Genomic DNA, 19,675 nt, shown 5'->3' with positions numbered 1-19,675 from the left:
ACCCCTCGATTTTCAGTATTTTGAGAATTTTGGACACGTTTTTCCACCGACTTGGTTGAAATTTTGTATTTTGGGTTCGCTTTGGGTAGAAAACCTCCCTACCAAAAATTATCAATATCAGTCTACTTTTAGGTATAGGCCCCATATAGCGGTACCCTCGAATTTTCGATATTTTAAGGATTTAGGACATGGTTTTCTACCAATTTGGCTATAATATGAAATTTGGTATTCGCTTCGGATAGGAAACCTCCCTACCAAAAATTATCAATATCGGTCCACCTTTAGGTACAGCTTCCATATAAAGGTTCCGCCATATTATCGGCATCTTGGGGATTTTCAACATGTTTTCTACACGAATTGGCTGTGATTTGATATTTGGTGTTCGCTTTGGATAGAAAACCTCCCTACCAAAAATTATTAATATCGGCCCACTTTTAGGAATAACACCCATATAGCGGTACACCTCGATTTTCAGTATTTTAAGGATTTTGGACACGATTTTCCACCGAATTGGCTGAAATTTTGTATAAATATCATCAATATCAGTCCACTTTCAGGTATAGCCTCCATATAGCAGTACCCTCGAATTTTCGATACTTTAAGGATTTGGGACATGCTTTTCCACCGAATTGGCTGTAATTTGATATTTGGTATTCGCTTGGGATAGAAAAACTCCCTACCAAAAATTATCAATATCGGTCCACCTTTAGGAATATCCTCCATATAAAGGTTCCGCCATATTTTCGGTATATTGGAGATTTTCAACACGTTTTCTAGTTGAATTGCCTGTGATTTGATATTTGGAGTTCGCTTTGGATAGAAAACCTCCCTACCAAAAATTATTCATATCGGTACACTTTTAAGTATAGCCCCCATATAGCGGCACCATCGAATTTTCGATATTTTAAGGATTTGGAACTTGTTTTTCCACCGAATTGGCCGTAATTTGGTATTTGGCGTTCGCTTCGGATAGAAAACCTCCCTACCAAAAATTATTATTATTGGTCCTGTTTTAGGTATAGCTTCCATATAAGGGTTCCGCCATATTTTCGGCATCTTGGGGATTTTCAGCATGTTTTCTACCCGAATTGGCTGTGATTTGATATTTGGAGTTCGCTTTGCATAGAAAACCTCCCTACCAAAAATTATTAATATTGGTCGACTTTTAGGCTTGGCTGCCATATAGCGGTACCCCTCGATTTTTAGTATTTGAAGGATGTAGGACACGATTTTCCACCGAATTTGTTGTAATTTGGTATTTTGGGTTCTCTTTGGGTAGAAAACCTCCCTACCAAAAATTATCAATATCAGTCTACTATCAAGTATAGCCCCCATATAGCAGTACCCTCGAATTTTCGATACTTTAAGGATTTGGGACATGCTTTTCCACCGAATTGGCTGTAATTTGATATTTGGCGTTCGCTTTGGATAGGACACCTCCCTACCAAAAATTATTAATATTGGTCGACTTTTAGGCTTAGCTGCCATATAGCGGTACCCATCGATTTTAAGATTTAGGATCAGATTTTCAACCAAATTAGCTAAAATTTTGTATTTTGGATTCGCTTCAAATAGAAAAGCTCCCTACCAAAAATTATTAATATCGGCCCACTTTTTGGTATAGCACCCATATAGCGGTACCACTCGATTTTCAGTACTTTACGGATTTAGGACACGTTTTTCCACCGAATTGGCTGCATTTAGTTTTATCGTCGTGTAGAAAACCTCCCTGCCAAAAAAATTATCAATATTGGTCAATTTTTAGGTAAAGCTCCCATATAACGGTACTCTCCAAAAATTCGATACTTTGGGAAATTGGGACACGTAGTTCTACCGATTTGGCTGAAATTTTGTATTTTGGGTTCTCTTCGGGTAGAAAACCGACCTATCAAACATTATCTATACTGGTCCACTTTTAGGTATAGCGGTACCCCCTTGATTTTAGGTATTTTAAGGATTTAGCATACGCTTTTCCACCGAATTGGCTGAAATTTTGTATTTTGAGTTCGCTTGGTGTTGTATACCTCCCTACAAAAAATTATAAATATCGGTACACCTTTTGGTATAGCTCACATATAACGGTACCCTCCAAAATTCGATTTTTTGCAGATTTGGGACACGTTTTTCAACCGATTTGGCTGAAATTTTGTATTTTGGGTTCGCTTCGCATAGAAAATCCTCCTATCAAAAATTTTCAACGACCTATTCGAAATTTCTTTTAAGTCCCGATTTTTTTTTGAAATTACGATATTTTTTTGGAATATTGAAAAAACCTCGATTATTGCCTTCATTTTTTATTTTTCAAAAATTTCGTTCAAAGCTCCAACTGAGCTGTTTTTAAAAATTCCATTTAAGCTGCGGGTGATGGAGCTGCAGCAGAGCTGGAACCGGTACCGGCATCAGTACCTGTACCCGAAGTTGCACTCGAACTGGCATCCGAACTACCATCTGCATTACTGGCCGCAACGGTTGTAGCACCAGCCGCCTCAGCAACGGTGGTCTTTTCAGCAGCCTCCGTGGTGGCGTCCGTGTTGTCACTACCATCAGTATCATTGGCAGTGGTTGTACTATCCGATCCACTTGAATAATATTGGGGATTGCAACAGCCCAACATTGGATCACTTGCACCCATAACACAGGCACCAACTCTCTCATCAAAATAGCTGCCATTGGCACAATAACCCGAAGCTACCTCAACACCGTTGACACAATACAAATAACCGGTGCAGTTGTTGGCGGAATACATATTCACGAAGCTGCTGGTGCTACCCTCACAACGATCACAATTATTGCGGGCCTCGGCGCGATCGACACACTGTTGGCTGACGGTATCATAGAATTCACCAGTGGGACATTGTGCTATTTGATAATAGCTGCCATCACAGACCATATAGGTGTCACAGCTGAAACCGGCCTTTTTGGTGTTTTTGGTGCTGCAGGTATTGGGCACGAGGAAGGGATCATTGGTAACCTAAAAGGGGAGAGGAAGGAGATCGAAATTTTTATTATTTATATTTTTTTGTATAGGCCTTACCCTGTACCCACCTGAGAACATGTCACCACTTGGGGATATTCACACATCATTGTCAGGACATTGTATTCCATGCCATTGGCACAGATACCGCTTTGCAGGACATTATCCACACACTTATTCCATCCGCTACAGGCCGAGGGGCTACCAAAGAAAATACCATTCGGTATGAAGTTACACAAATTCAGCGGCAGGGTAATGGTAATCGAAATTGAGCTACCATCTGCAGCCTCACCACTACCATCCTCAATACTGATATCGGTATCCACTCCCATACCCGTCGATGAACCCGAACATGGATATTCCCCAGGATAGACGCAAGCCTGTTTCACAGGATTAAAATATTCACCATAGGGACAGGAGGCACGCATCGGCCCGGTTTGACTGCAATAATAGAAATCGGTACATGAACCGGCAACGGGTGCCCACGATCCCACCGTATAACCCGAACAGGGTACACTGCTGGAGATGGCACATTGTACCTGATCCTGGGGCATACAGCTTTGATGTTCCTTGCTAAAGATGGAATTCGTTGGACAGATACGACGGGCAGCTTTGCCGCCCTGACATTCGTAATAGGCATCACAGGCATCCAGAGAGGAAATCATGAGGCCATCATTGACCAGAGCACACAGGTGATTCATATTGAATTTGTTGGAGAAGCCATGGGTGGCAAGGGCCAAAGAGGCCACCAGGGCGAGGGTGGTAAGGATGTGGGTACCTGAGGAGGTGGGGCGGGAGAAGAAAAAGAAAAATAAGAAAATAGAAGCTGATATTTTGTAGATAACTTTGAGGTGCTGTTATAGAATAGATAAATCATCTAACATTATTTGAAACAAATTTAGATAAAATTGCCCAGATATGGAACTTACCCATAATTTCGTAACTCTTTTTTTTCTAGGACTTGACTTCTTCGGTGTGACAAATTAACTATGTTCTTTCTATCGAAATAAAATGTGAACTGTTTGTAATTGTTGCGAAATTTTGGTATTTTATAGTACTTCAGATGGTGCGGGATCATATCTTGAAGTGACTTGTCCAAAACAACAAATGAAAAATTCGGACATAGATAAATCAGACAGTTGTCTATTTTTTCCCCGATATTTTATCAATTGAACATAATGATTGATCTGTTCGTGCCATTGCAGGGTGCACAGTTTTAGAAAATTGCCTAATGGATTCAGTGGATGGGATCAGAGCGCGGCCTGACTAATACCAGTTCAAAAATAGACTATTTTTTTAGTAATAAATTGATTCTAAAATTAAATTTCCAAGAAATTTCTTCTAAAAATGGAATATATTGGAATTTTAATGCCTCACTTAGACCCGAAAATCCGCAGTATGATCGATGTTTTGCTAATTAGATAAATTATCTAGTTTGTTGTGGCGCGTGGACATTGTACCCGAAATTTAAGTTAATTACGTATTGGAAATATATTGAAAGGTTGGGGCATGGGTGGGAAAGTTCAGTAGTTGGGAATCTGTTATTTTTAGTAACGTAGATAAATTATCTATGTCCCCTAACTGGTGTAGATAAATTATTAAAGCCTCTCGATAAAGTAGCTATGAATGTAGGTTATCTAAATAATGTAAATAAATCATCTATGATATTTTATTACAAAGATAATGTATCTACATTTTCTAAATTATCTATGTTCTCCACGCCATGTAACTATATTATCTAAGTTACCTAAATACCGTAAAAAAAGTATCTACGTTGCCATAATAGTGTAGGCAAAGTATCTACGTTATGAAAACAACGTAGATAAATTATCTAAGTTAGATAAATAATTAAAAAAAGATAATTTACACCATAAAAAATGTAGATAAATAATTTATGTTATCTAAATAGCGTAGATAATGTATCTACGTTAGCTAAATAGCATAGATAATGTATCTATGTTATCTAAATAATGTAGATAACGTATCTAAGTTATTAAATTAATGTAGATAGCATAGATAATGTATCTACGCTAGCTAAATATTGTAGATAAATTATCTACGTCATCCCAATAACATAGAGAAAGTATCTACGATATCCAAATAATGTAGATAACGTGTCTATGTTATCTAAATAACGTAGATAACGTATCTAAATAACGTAGATAACGTATGTATGTAAAGTTGTTATCTAAATAATGTAGATGAAGTATCTACGGTATCTAAATAACGTAGATAAATTATCTACGTTGTCTAAATAACGTAGATAAATTATCTACGTTGTCTAAATAACGTAGATAAATTATCTACGTTGTCTAAATAACGTAGATAACGTATCTATGTTATGTAAATATTGTAGATAAAGTATAAATGTATCTACGTTATCTAAATATTGTGGATAAATTATCTACGTTATCTAAATATTGTGGATAAATTATCTACGTCATCCCAAAAACATATAGAAAGTATTTATAATCCAAAATATAATCCAAATAATATAGATAACGTATCTAAGTTATCTAAATAACATTAGATAAATTATCTACGTTATCTAATATCTACTTAATCTACATAACGTAGATAAATTATCTACGTTGTCTAAATAACGTAGATAAATTATCTAAGTTGTCTAGATAACGTAGATAAATTATCTACGGTGTCTAAATAACGTAGATAAATTATCTACGTTGTCTAAATTACGTAGATAAATTATCTACGTTGTCTAAATAACGTAGATAACGTATCTATGTTATGTAAATATTGTAGATAAAGTATAAATATATCTACGTTATCTAAATATTGTGGATAAATTATCTACGTCATCCCAAAAACATATAGAAATATAATATATAATATCTCTAAATATTGTATTCACAATTCTTACAGAATGTAGATAAATTATTTGGGTAATAAAAATAAAGTAGATAAATTTATCTATGCAGCATTTATAATGTAGATAATCTTATCTATGTTATTTAAATAACATAGATGATTTATCTATCCAAAATATAATCCAAATAATATAGATAACGTATCTAAGTTATCTAAATAACGTAGATGAATTATCTGCGTTATCTAAATAACGTAGATAATTTATCTGCGTTGTCCAAATAACTTTGATACTTTATCTACGTTTTTTACGATCAGAATTCATAAAATAGATAACGTAGATATAGTTCCTACGCGGATAAAGTTTCTACGTTATTTAAATGACATAAATAATCTATCTATGTTATATAAATAAAGTAGATATTCAGACCCTCTAAATAATATAGATAAATTAGCTAGATTATATAATATCTATAGATAATGTATTCACAATGCTTACCGAATGTAGATAAATTATTTGGGTAATAAAAATAATGTAGACAAATTCATCTATGCATCATTTATAATGTAGATAATTTGTCTGTGTTTAAAAACACAGCAAAATATATTACCTACATCATTTATAATATAGATAAATTACAAATTCGATCCAAATAATCTAGATAAATTATCTACATCATCTAAAGTTACATTTATGTTAACCAAATGACATAGATAAATAAATTATCTTCATAATTTATAAAGTAGATAAATCAAAAATGTCAACCAAATAATCTAGATAAATTGTCTACATCATTTAAAATTTCATTTATGTTAACCAAATGACATAGATAAATTATCTAAGGTATTAAAACAACATAATAACATAAAAAAATTAAATAATAAATATATAAATATCGTAGATACAATTTTTTAGGTTATCTGAAAATCTTAAATTGCATGTATGAATGTAGATAAATTATCTAAGGTGTAAAAATCACATGCTAAAAAAAAACAAAAAAAAAAAAAAAAAATGTAGACAGATTATATGCAATAAATAAATGGCATGTAAATATTTTTCTGTTATCAAAAAAATTAGATAAATTATCTAACTTGAAAAAATCACACAGAATGTAGATAAATTATCTTAAAGTATAAAAATCACACGCTGAAATAACAATAAATAATGTAGACAGTTTATCTGCAATAAATAAAAGACATGCAAATATTTTTGTATGTTATCTTAAAAATTAGATAAATTATCTACGTTGAGAAAAAATCACAAACAATCGAATATTTGTTTGCCTATAATAAAGTATTAAGTCATTTTCTGACTTAATACTTTATTATGGACAAACAAATATCTCACACCTGTTAAATCGTTTATCTAGCGGCATAGATAAATTATCTAACATGAGTATTTTTTATTATCTACACTAAAAATCAAAGCAAATTGTTTTTTTTTTCAAAAATTTATCTCAAAATAAATAAAAAAATATATCCAATAAACCCCAAGGGTGGAAAATTTATTTCCATGGAATTGTTTTCGATTCTCCCGCACCTATTATGGGACCGATTTTATAATGATGACTCAACATTGGAATGCAAACATAAACAACAATGTTATAAAAATTATTATTTTTATTATTTTTATTAACATTATAAAATTATAAAAGACGTAACACCTCGAAGAAATTTTTTTTGAAGATTTCCATTATCTACGGGAGTATTACAAGGGGGATTTTCTTTCAATGCAGGTAATAACTGAATGAATGACGAACATGGTGATCAGACACCCAATAATTCATTGAAAAAATAACGGTTTAGCTATTTCTGGAATTCATTCAATATTTTTGTTAAAAATAAACACATGATTCAGATTCGTTACAATCGCCTTTTGCAGCAGCAAAAAAAGCTTTGCCGAAAAAAATCCCAAACTGTCAAATTGAAATTTATTAGCGAAAACAAACAAACAATGGTGTTGAACACAAATTCGAAAATTGTCACATTGTTCTTTGACTTCGATTTGAAATTTCTCGTAACTTGAGATAAGAAAAAATATTTTGTCGATAAACGTCGAAAAAAAACTGTGGTCAGTGGAATAAAAAAAAAAAAAAAAAAAAAGACAAAAACAATTTGTCTTCAAAATTTGATTAATCAGCTACTGATATCATTAATAAATTTCACATGAACTACTATTACTTGTGTTAATGGGCCAAAAGTAATTGAAAACACACACACACAGATAAATATTTAATTGGCCAGAGGTGTGGTTAAATTGACCGCTTTGTTAAATTTTGAGGGAATTCAAAAAAAAAGTTTATAAATCGAAAAATTTAGACCAGTAAATAAATAAAAATATTTTCTGGACCATGTGGCGTATGAATGCTGACAACAATTATCCACACTAATGTACAGATGGAATTATTTGAGATAATTGGCCTGGTAAAGGTATAAGAGAATTATTTTTTTTTTAAATCCACGCCTTGTAATTGGCTTCTGAATATTTTTGATACCCTTCACAACACTGTGGTACAGGTATTTGGCCCAAGGACAAACCCTATTGAAATTAGAAAAAATCGGTTCAGATTTAGATATAGCTCCCATATATATTTTCGTCCGATTTAAGGTAAATGGGTCACCAAAGTCCCTATATATCATTCGATTTGCACGAAATTTGGCATAGAGTACTGAATTAGGTCCAGAATGATGTGTGCTAAGTTTCGTGAAAATTGGTTCAGATTTAGATATAGCTGCCATATATATTTTCGTCTGATTTAAAGTAAATGGTGCACCAAAGTTCCTATATACCATTCGATTTGCATGAAATTTGGCACAGCGTACTAAATTAAGTTTAAAATGATGTGTGCTAAGTTTCGAGAAAATCGGTTCAGATTTAGATATAGCTCCCATATATATTTTCGTCCGATTTAAGGTAAATGGTGCATCAATGTTCCTATATATCATTCGATTTGCATGAAATTTGGGATAGAGTACGGAATTAGGTCTAGAAAGATGTATGCGAAGTTTCGAGAAAATCGGTTCAGATTTAGATATAGCTCGCATATATATTTTCGTCCGATTTAAGGTAAGTGGTGCACCAAAGTCCCTATATATCATTCGATTTGAACGAAATTTGGCATAGAGTACTGAATTGGCGCAGAATGATATGTGCCAAGTTTCGAGAAAATCGGTTCAGATTGAGATAGAGCTCCCATATATAGTTTCGTCCGATTTAAGGTAAATGGTGCACCAAAGTCCCTATATACCTTTCGATTTGCATGAAATTCGGCATAGAGTACTGAATTAGGCGCAGAATGATGTGTGCTGAGTTTCGTGGAAATCGGTCTAGATTTAGATATAGCTCCCATATATAGTTTCGTCCGATTTAAGGTAAATGGGTCTCCAAATTCCCTATATATCTTTCGATTTGCCCGAAATTTGGCATAGGGTATTGAATTGGGTCCAGAATGATGTGTGCCAAGTTTCGTGAAAATCGGATCAGATTTAGTTATAGCTCCCATATATAGTTTTGTCCGATTTAAGGTAAATGGTGCACCAAAGTCCCTATATATCATTCGATTTGAACGAAATTTGGCATAGAGTACTGAATTAGGCGCAGAATGATATGTGCCAAGTTTCGAGAAAATCGGTTCAGATTGAGATATAGCTCCCATATATATTTTCATCCGATTTAAGGTAAGTGGTGCACCAAAGTCCCTATATATCATTCGATTTAGAAGAAATTTGGCATAGAGTACTGAATTAGGTTCAGAATGATGTGTGCCAAGTTTCGTGAAAATCGGTTCAGATTTAGATATAGCTCGCATATATATTTTCGTCCGATTTAAAGTAAATGGTGCACCAAAGTTCCTATATACCATTCGATTTGCATGAAATTTGGCACAGCGTACTAAATTAAGTTTAAAATGATGTGTGCTAAGTTTTGTGAAAATCGGTTCAGATATAGATATAGCTCGCATATATATTTTCGTCCGATTTAAGGTAAATGGGGCACCAAAGTTCCTATATATCATTCGATTTGCATGAAATTTCGCACAGAGTACTGAATTAGGCGCAGAATGATGTGTGCTGAGTTTCGTGGAAATCGGTCTAGATTTAGATATGGCTCCCATATATATATTCGTCCGATTTAAGGTAAATGGGGCACCAAAGTCCCTATATATCTTTCGATTTGCACGAAATTTGGCATAGGGTATTGAATTGGGTCCAGAATGATGTGTGCCAAGTTTCGTGAAAATCGGATCAGATTTACATATAGCTCCCATATATAGTTTTGTCCGATTTAAGGTAAATGGGGCACCAAAGTCCCTCTATATCATTCGATTTGCATGAAATTTCGCACAGAGTACTGAATTAGGCGCAGAATGATGTGTGCTGAGTTTCGTGGAAATCGGTCTAGATTTAGATATAGCTCCCATATATAGTTTCGTCCGATTTAAGGTAAATGGGTCTCCAAATTCCCTATATATCTTTCGATTTGCACGAAATTTGGCATAGGGTATTGAATTGGGTCCAGAATGATGTGTGCCAAGTTTCGTGAAAATCGGATCAGATTTAAATATAGCTCCCATATATAGTTTTGTCCGATTTAAGGTAAATGGTGCACCAAAGTCCCTATATATCATTCGATTTGAACGAAATTTGGCATAGAGTACTGAATTAGGCGCAGAATGATATGTGCCAAGTTTCGAGAAAATCGGTTCAGATTGAGATATAGCTCCCATATATAGTTTCGTCCGATTTAAGGTAAATGGGGCACCAAAGTCCCTCTATATCTTTCGATCTGCACGAAATTTGGCATAGGGTGCTGAATTGGCTCCAGAATGATGGGTGTCAAGTTTTCTTGAAATTGGTTCAGATTTACATATAGTTCCTATATATACTTTCGTCCGATTTTAAGTAAATGGTCCGACTTTACTACTTTCCTTACTGGTTAAAATAGAAGGCGTGGACTGTTTTAAAAATATTTTTCTAAGGCCTTTTCTAAGGTATTTGCCATCCGAATTACCTGTAATTTGGCATTCATATTTTGACACAAACCCCATATAAAGGTTCCGACCCCTCCTCCACAAAGCTACGCCCCTATTTTCAATGTTCAAAATCATTATTGATTTGTTTGTTTTTTTTTTCATCGTTTTCGATTTCCGATTTCAATAAGGGTTTTCGATCATAGCCAAATGACAACAAGAAAAGAAACGAACAAACAGTGTCACACAAATAATAATTTATTAATACTACGACTACTACTCGGTAGCCTTTATTAGAAGCAGAAAAAGAAAAACAAAAAAATGTACTCAGGTGGTCATAGCTCCAGGAATCGGCTGGAACTTGAAAATATGTGAAATTCAAATTTAGTTGTATTTTTTCGTGGTTATTGGTGTGTACTCATGTCGGTGCTCGACGGCGAAATACGTCGCATAATTAGAACGACAAAGGGAATCTAAGCGAAAACGAAAATAAGAAAAGAAAAATAAAATAAAGTTTTGAGTGGATTTTTGAACATTTGACGAAATTTGAAAAAAACGAAAGAAATTGAAAAACAAAGAGAGTTATGTGTGAGTGCTAAAATCAAAAAAAAAAGTGATAGAATTTATGCAGATCTATTATTGTTTTGTTGTTGCTTATGTGTGTGTGTGATAATTGTGCAATTAGAGAGTGAGAGTGGGAGAGAGAGAGAGTGTACCGTGTGACCCCCTATCTTATCAATAATGTTGACAAATTAATCGAAAAATATATATTAATAATTCAAAACATTGTTTATTACATATGTTATGTTTTTTTAAAGAGGTTGTACATTTTGGAGGAGGGGTATAGATTATGGGGAACTTGAAAAATAAATAATACAAATATTAATATATGTAATTATTTATGTAATCTTAAAATACCAATGGGGCCATTGAGACATCATTGTAAATGGAAGTGGATATTATTATACCCTTCACCTCAATGTGGTACAGGGTATTATGTCTTTGTGCATAGACCCATGGTTCCTTTTGAGAATATGCATAGAATCACTTTCTGAGTCGATTTATGCATGTCCGACTGTCCATACAGATCGCAGTTATTATCCGAATTGAATGAAATTTGGCACAGCTCATCTAATTGGCCCAAGGACGAACCCTATTGGGAAAAATCGCTTCAAATTTAGATATAGCTCCAATATATTTTCATCCGATTTAAGGTAAATGGTCCACCAAAGTACCTATATATCTTTCGATTTGCACGAAACTTGGCATGTCGTACTAAATTAAGTCTAGAGAGATGTGTGTTAAGTTTCGTGAAAATCGGCTCAGATTTAGGTATAATTCCCATATATATTTTCGTCCGATTTAAGGTAAATGGTGCACCAAATTGCCTATATATCTTTCGATTTGCACCAAATTTGACATATCGTACTAAATTAAGTCTAGAGAGATGTGTGTTAAGTTTCCTGAACATCGGTTCAGATTTAGATATAGCTCCCATATATATTTTCGGCCGATTTAGGGTAAATAGTGCACCAAAGTCCCTACATATCTCTCGATTTGCAAGAAATTGGGCATAGCATAATGAATTGAGTCTTAAATTATGAGTAGTAAGTTTCCTGAAAATCGGTCCAGATTTAGATATAGCTCCCATATATATTTTCGTCCGATTTTAATACATATTGAAGCTATGGCTGCATCAGCACCATTTTAACGAAACGCAATAACGTCCTTCAAGTCTCAATTTGATACATTGTGAAAAATTTCGTGTTAATCGAACAAACATTAGGAGTTTGGTGCACCATTTATGTAAAATCGGGCGAATGCATATCCATATGTTTAACCCATATCGAAATCGGAACCGATTTTCCCGAAACATATCTCTGTATTTTCCCATATATTTTCACTTCATATTAGGAGATAGACATTTGCCATTATTTTTTTTATATGTCGAAATGTTTAGTTTTCGAGGTTCACAACTCGGTTCATGAACCACCAAGGGCCTCGAAAATGTCCACAACACCTGAGCATTATATCAAAAAAAAAAAAAAAACCTATGTGGAAATGTTTTGTTTTCAAAGTTCATAGCTCAGTCTTCGGGACCACCGAAGGGCTCGGAATTTTACACAAGGTTTGAGAATAATCTCAGAACTGTGTATGCCAAATTTCGTAAAGACATTCCCCTCTTTTTCCGTATATCCCCCTCCCATAAATAAAAAAACTTTGGTCATTAACAATTTTTCAAGTCAACATGTTTTCCTTTTTAACATTCAAGGTTCATAGTTCGGCCCAGGAACCATTAAGGCTCTAGAAAATTTGCACAATGTTAGAGTCATATCTACGAAGTATCTATGGCAAATTTCGTAAAGATATCTCCCTTCCGGAACATATTTCCCCTCTCCTTCTACTATACGCACTTTGTTACTAAAAATTTGCTTTGGCGAACTGTTTTACTTTCCGGAGTCATAGCACGAGCCATGACCTACCAAGGATCCTGAAAATGTACACATGGTTCAGAGCATTATTTGAAAATTATCTGTGACAAATTTCGTAAAGATATATATTTTTTGTCTCGCATTTCTGCCTGCATTTATATGTGGACTAAACCCTTGTCATTAAAATTGTTCTATGTCGAGATGGTAAATTTCCAACGTCCGTAGATCGGTCCTTGAGCCAGAAAAGGTCTCCAAAATATTCATAAGCTTAGAGTATTAGCACTACGTTGACTGTGCCAAATTTCCTCTGGATATCTCCCTCCCGTCCCAATATTATCCCTTGCTCAATGAGAAACTATGAACCTTTAAAATACAGTTTTTCGAAGTAGAAAATTTATTTATGACTATCTATCTCACGAAGGGAAGGGAAAATAGGGAATCGAAGTAAGATATTCATATGTGGTTTGACATAGCTAGTTCTGAGATAATACTCTAATATCGTGTTTTTTTCAAGATCAGAGATAGTTCATAAGCCTAGGTATGGTCCTAGAAAATAAATCAACAGGTCATATAGAATTTTCAATGACAGGGGTTTATCTCAATGAGTGAGGGGAAAATTTGGTATCGATTAGAGATATTTATTTGAAATTTGACATAGACATTTCTGAGATAATTCTCCAATATTGTGGAAATTTTCAAGATCCTAGATAGTTCATGGGCCAAGCTATGGACCTCGAAATTAAATCATTAAGGCATAGAGATTTTTGTAATGACAGGGGTTTAACTCAAGGAGGGAGGGGGAAATTAAAGGATCGAATAAAGATATCCATATGAAATTTATCATAGATAATTCAGAGATATTACCAAAAAAGTGTGTAAATTTTCAAGATCCTAGATATTTCATGGGCCATGCTATGGACATAGAGAATTTTCAATGTCAGTGGTTTATTTCAGCAAAGGAGGAGGAAATTACAAGAGGGATGGGTGATATCCATATGAAATTTGGCATAGATAATTCTGAGATAATAAAGTTTGCCTAATTTCAAGATCCTAGTAAGTTCATGGGCAAAGCTGTGGACCTACAAAATAAATCATCAGGTCATAGAGAATTTTTAATGGCAAGGTACTATCTCAAGTAGCGAGGGGGAAATAGGGGATCGAATGGAGACATTTTGCGTAGATAAATATGAGATAATACGCAAAGAGTGTGCAAAATTTCAAGATCCTAGATAGTTAATGGGCCAAGCTATGGACCTAAAAAATAAATCATCAGGCCATAGAGAATTATTAATGGCAAGGAGAATTATTAATGACTTAAGGACCACCTTAAAATAAAACATATCGAACAAATAAGTCTCTATATAGGACCCCTCGCTTTTCTATTTTTCGAAAGTTCCAGTTTCAATTTTCCAATCAAGGTGTTTGTACTTTGACATTTTGGATTCAAATAGTCATCCTGGAAGTTTTCAATAGGTGTCCATGCTTGTTAGAAACCTTTGTATTACGATCTTCCCCATTTTAGGTATCTTCAAGATCCTGGCCTTATTTTTCAAACCTTGTGCCGGTATTTAGGCATAAGCGAATATCAGAGTCTCTCGGGATATTTTCGAATTTCGACCTTGCCTAACTTATTTTCTTCAATTTGAGTCCATGTTTTGTCAGAAACCTTTGTATTACTATATTCCCCTGATTAGGTATTTTCAAGGTCCTGGCCGTTCTTCCAACCCTAGTGCCGTTATTTAGGCCTAACCGACTACCAGAGTCTCTCGGTCTATTTTCGAATTTCGACCTTACCGAACCTATTTAATTTTTTTCTAATTTAATTTTTTCTAAATATTTCTTCTATTTACATTTTGACAGTTAAATCATCCTGCAATCGGAATTATCCTGCCGTTCCTCTTGTCTGCCTATTGGTTGCATTAACAGTCCAGACGGCATTTGGACAAACGGCAAATAAAACCTGCAGCACCAACTCCACCACAAATACCAGCTGCACCACATCCCGCAGTTCGGATTTCAATCCCGATGAATTGTGTCCGCTCATTCCGTATGGGACGAAAATCAAAGATCCACGCTTCTGCAATGTCTATATCTCTTGTATGAATGACACCAGTGTTACCGGTTCGTGTGGTGAACAGTTTTTCGATCGTGATACGGGTGAATGTGTCGATCCGACAACCATCAATTGCCTGTCCAGTGATCCATGTGCCAAAAAGCCAACAGGCTTCGTTGCCGATCCCTATAGTTGCAGTAATTATTATTATTGTGCTAATGGTGTCGGGACCCTGGGTAAATGTTCGACAGGCCTTAATTATAATCCCGATACAAATAATTGTGTACGGAATTTCTCCTGTGAAATAACTATGCTGCCGGAGGACTATTGCAACATTGTTCCGGAAGGTGTTTTCATTAAGGTTCCCGATTCATGTACGGAATATCAATTGTGTTGGCAATCGAAGTTGTTGAATGGTACCTGTCCCGATGGATTTTATTTTGATGCGTATCGGGGTGGTTGTGATTATCCCAATCATGTGGAGTGTTCGCATCACAAGGATCAGCTGCCGAATATACCGGAAGATGTGAAATGTACTGAGAGCGGAGTATTCATATCGGATGGTGTCACCTGTGATGGCTATTTCTATTGTAGTGAATTAGCGGATGGGACATTTGATATGCGTTATGGCCGTTGTCCGGCCGATCGTTTCTTTGAACCCACCGATGGTGGACAATGTGCACCGAGGACCAGTGTCAAATGTGAACATAATCGATGCGTTACGATGGGTATGGATTTCATACAAATGGCCAATGTTAATGGAGATGGATGTGTGGGATTTTCGTTGTGTCAAAATGGTCAGACTATTGGACAGGCTCAGTGTCCGCAGGGACAATATTTTGATGAATGGTCACAGCTGTGTGTGGATCAGGTGATTGATTATGTCGCCTGTTCGAAGGGTGAGGGTGATGATGCGGCTGTGCCATCAACTACCACAACTGAGGTAATTTCGAAGGCTGCGGCGGAATTTTTCTCTTATCCAAATGTGGTGTTGCAAAAAGCCGGTCTGGCTGCCCAAATTTTATCGCCGGTTGTAGTTCCAAGATTTACTTAAAAAAATTATGGATATATTTTAAAGATTCTGATTTGAAAATAAATTTCATTATCTACGAAAAAAAATTTGTTTGTTTTTCTGATTTTCCGAATTTCTATGGCCAGGCCATTTGATCCAAGCCAAGAATCTTAACAATTGAAGAATTTCGGCATAGAAATTTTTAATAAAAAAATGTGGGATTGAAGGTGGGTATCCGTAAGAAATTTGACATATGGAATTCTGATATAATTATCAAATACGGTGAAAAAATTCAGGGCCCTATAAGGTCCAAGAAGCGAGCTATGGACTATGGAATCAAAGAAGTATCCATCTAAAATGATGTTGAAGACAAGGGAGTTCTTTTATAAAATCAGGGTAAACTGTGACATCGAAGGTCTGTATGATATTCGCCACATATAAGCCCGAGATGATGCTCAAATATGGTGCAAAATTTCAAGACTCTAGGAGATTCAAGAAGTGAGCTATGGACCTTGGAATTGAAGAAGTCTCCATATGAAATAATGTTAATGACAATGAAACTGCTGTATAAAATCAGGGCAAAATATGGGATCGAAAGGAGATATCTTTACGAAATTTGGCATGTATACGCCTGAGGTGATATTCAAATATGGTGCCAACTTTCAAGGTATTAGGAGGTTCGAGAAACGAGCTATGAATCTTGGAATTAATGAAGTCTCCATCTGAAATTATGTTGATAACAAGAGAGTTATTGTATAAAATTAGGGCAAAGTATAGAGAGTAGGTATCTATATAAAATTTTGCATAGATACTTCTGAGGTAATGCTCAAATACGGTGTAAATTTTCAAGACCCTAGGATGTTCTAGAAGCGAGATATGGGCCCAGGAATTAAAGAAGTCTCCCTCCGAAATTATGTTGATAACAAGAGAGTTATTGTATAAAATTAGGGCAAAATATGGGATCGAAGGTAGGTATATGTATGAAATTTGGCATATATAAGCCTGATATGATGCTCAAATACGGTGCAAATTTTCAAGACTCTAGGTAGTTTGAGAAGCGAGATATGAACATGGAAATAGTATATATTGTCATTGAAAAATATTAATGTACAATGTTATATCTCTTAAGGATGGGGAAATATTCGGACAGGCGGAGGATATCAATCAGAAATTTGGTCTTAACAATTCTGAGATAATGCTCAAAACCTGTGCTAATGCTCGAGGCCCTTAGTGGCTCATGAGCCGTTCTATGAACCTTGACAAAAAAAAAAGAAAAACATTTCGTCATAGGCAGTTTTTAATGACAAATGTATGGATCTGCAGTCCGTCTACTATATTTTCCAAAACAGGGTCGGGTTGAAATGCATTCGCTTTCGAGGCTTTTGTACAATTTCCGGTATGGCTATCAAATATTTATCATCACACGAACCGATTGTAAAACTATCGTTAATACATGTTACGTAACTATTATAATAGCCGGAATCCTTAATTAACTTACTATTGGACATTGGGGTACAGAGCTCCCGAGGAATGAATATTTCATCTGGATCAATGAAATTTTCAGGACAGGTAGTCGTGGTCTGTGGGAATAAGGGGGCGATGTAAGAATAATGGTGTTTCTTTATGATTTCTGGAGATATCGTCGATGATTCCAAATCGGGTGTGCTTAATTAGGTTGTCATTTCAGGTTTTTCGTAATTGTCGATAAATTTTCTTTGGAATATATTGAAGGTGGTATTTTTCGGACATTTGGCATTTATTAGTCTACCATTCATACAAAATTGATAACAATTTTCTCTCTCTTTTTTTGATATTCACCTTCTCATTGAGTATATTACAATAATCATCCGGATACATGGTAATCTCGCATTTATATTTCTTTTCACGTTTCTCCTAGGCGGGATTGAATATACTCAATGAGGAGGTGAATATCAAGGACCCGAGAGAGAAAATGGTTTTCTGTTTTGTAAAAACGGCATCCTACTCAATGCCACATGTCCGGAAAATACCACCTACAACACATTCCAAGGGAAATGCATAGATACCTCGGGAAAACCTGTAACGACAACCCAATTACCCCCGATTTGGGATCATCGACAATATCTCCTGAAACTACAATGGCACCACAGCAATCTAGCAACGTCACCGCATTGCCAGAGACCATAACACGTCCTCCTGAAAATCCCAACGATCCAGATGAAATATTCAATGCCCGGCAGCTCTGTCCCCTACTGCCCTACTGGGATATGAATCAGAAATTTGGTCTTAACAATTCTGAGAGAAAATGGTTATCAATTTTGTAAAAATAGTAGCCAAATAAATGTCACATGTCCGGAAAATACCACCTACAACACCTTCCAAGGGATATGTATAGATAACTCGGGAAAACCTGTAACGACAACGACAATTACCCCCAACCACACTCGATTTGGGATCATCGACGATATCTCCTGAAACTACAATGACACCCCCGGAATCTAACAGCATCACCATATTGCCAGGGACCCCAACACGTCCTCTTGAAAATCCCAGCGATAATACCTATGTGACATGCCTCAACGATACGTACATATATAACCGGTACGTGTAGTGATAAATATTTTTGTAAGACAAGCTACTATACCTGGATGAGGTACTATATCAGGATGAGGTACTATTTCAGGGTGAGGTACTATACCAGGATAAGCTACTATATCAGGATAAGCTACAATACCAAGATAAGCTACTATACCAGGACAAGCTACTATATCAGGATGGGCTACTATTCCAGAGTGAGGTACTATTCCAGGATAAGCTACTATGCTAGGATAAGCTACTATGCTAGGATAAGCTACTATATCAGGGTGAGCTACTATACCAGGATAGGTGAGCTACTATACCAGGGTAAGGTAATATATCACGGTCAGGTACTATACCAGGATGAGATACTATACCAGAATAACCTACTATAGCAGGATAAGCTACTATACGGGGATAAGCTACCATACCAGGATGGGGTACTATGCCAGGATAAGCTACTATATCAGGATAAGCTACAATACCAAGATAAGCTACTATACCAGGGTTATGTACTATACCAGGATGAGATACTGTCCCAGAATAACCTACTATAGCAGGATAAGCTACTATAAAGAGGCACGCTACTATACCATGATAAGCGACTATACCCGAATACGTTACTATACCTGAATAAGCTACAATACCAGGTTAAGCTACTATACCAGAAAAAACTACTATAGCAGGACAAGCTACTATACGGGGATAAGCTACTATACCAGGATGGGGTACTATTCCAGGATAAGCTACTATATCAGGATAAGCTACAATACCAAGATAAGCTCCTATAACAGGGTTTGGTACTATAACAGGATGATATACTATACCAGAATAACCTACTATAGCAGGATA

At 35.5% G+C, this 19,675-nt stretch overlaps 2 protein-coding genes across 2 annotated transcripts; one reads left to right on the top strand and one right to left on the bottom strand.

Moving 5' to 3' along the window:
* Positions 1 to 2,350: 2,350 nt before the first annotated feature.
* LOC133338564 (peritrophin-48-like) lies at positions 2,351 to 3,907 on the bottom strand. Its single transcript, XM_061546733.1, has 3 exons — positions 3,904 to 3,907; positions 3,046 to 3,752; positions 2,351 to 2,971 (listed from the first exon to the last, which is right to left on the bottom strand). The coding sequence occupies exons 1-3, from the start codon at positions 3,905 to 3,907 to the stop codon at positions 2,351 to 2,353; spliced, it is 1,332 nt and encodes a 443-aa protein (XP_061402717.1).
* Positions 3,908 to 12,370: 8,463 nt separating this feature from the next.
* LOC133338563 (peritrophin-44-like) lies at positions 12,371 to 16,309 on the top strand. The gene is made up of 2 exons (XM_061546732.1): positions 12,371 to 12,377; positions 15,063 to 16,309. The coding sequence occupies exons 1-2, from the start codon at positions 12,371 to 12,373 to the stop codon at positions 16,307 to 16,309; spliced, it is 1,254 nt and encodes a 417-aa protein (XP_061402716.1).
* The last annotated feature ends 3,366 nt before the right edge of the window (positions 16,310 to 19,675 follow it).

The sequence above is a fragment of the Musca vetustissima genome, unplaced genomic scaffold (genome assembly GCF_032173495.1).
Source record: "Musca vetustissima isolate MV318-11 ecotype Yass unplaced genomic scaffold, APGP_CSIRO_Mvet_v1 utg42378, whole genome shotgun sequence".
NCBI lineage: Eukaryota > Metazoa > Arthropoda > Insecta > Diptera > Muscidae > Musca > Musca vetustissima.
Note: the sequence above shows the minus strand (reverse complement) of the source record. Positions and strands in the feature narration are given on the sequence as shown.

Bases quoted from the DNA above. Each gene is read 5' to 3' on its own strand.
- LOC133338564 (XM_061546733.1), bottom strand. The intron at 2,972-3,045 runs GTGGGTACAGGG...CTCCCCTTTTAG, and splicing joins AAGTGGTGACATGTTCTCAG to GTTACCAATGATCCCTTCCT.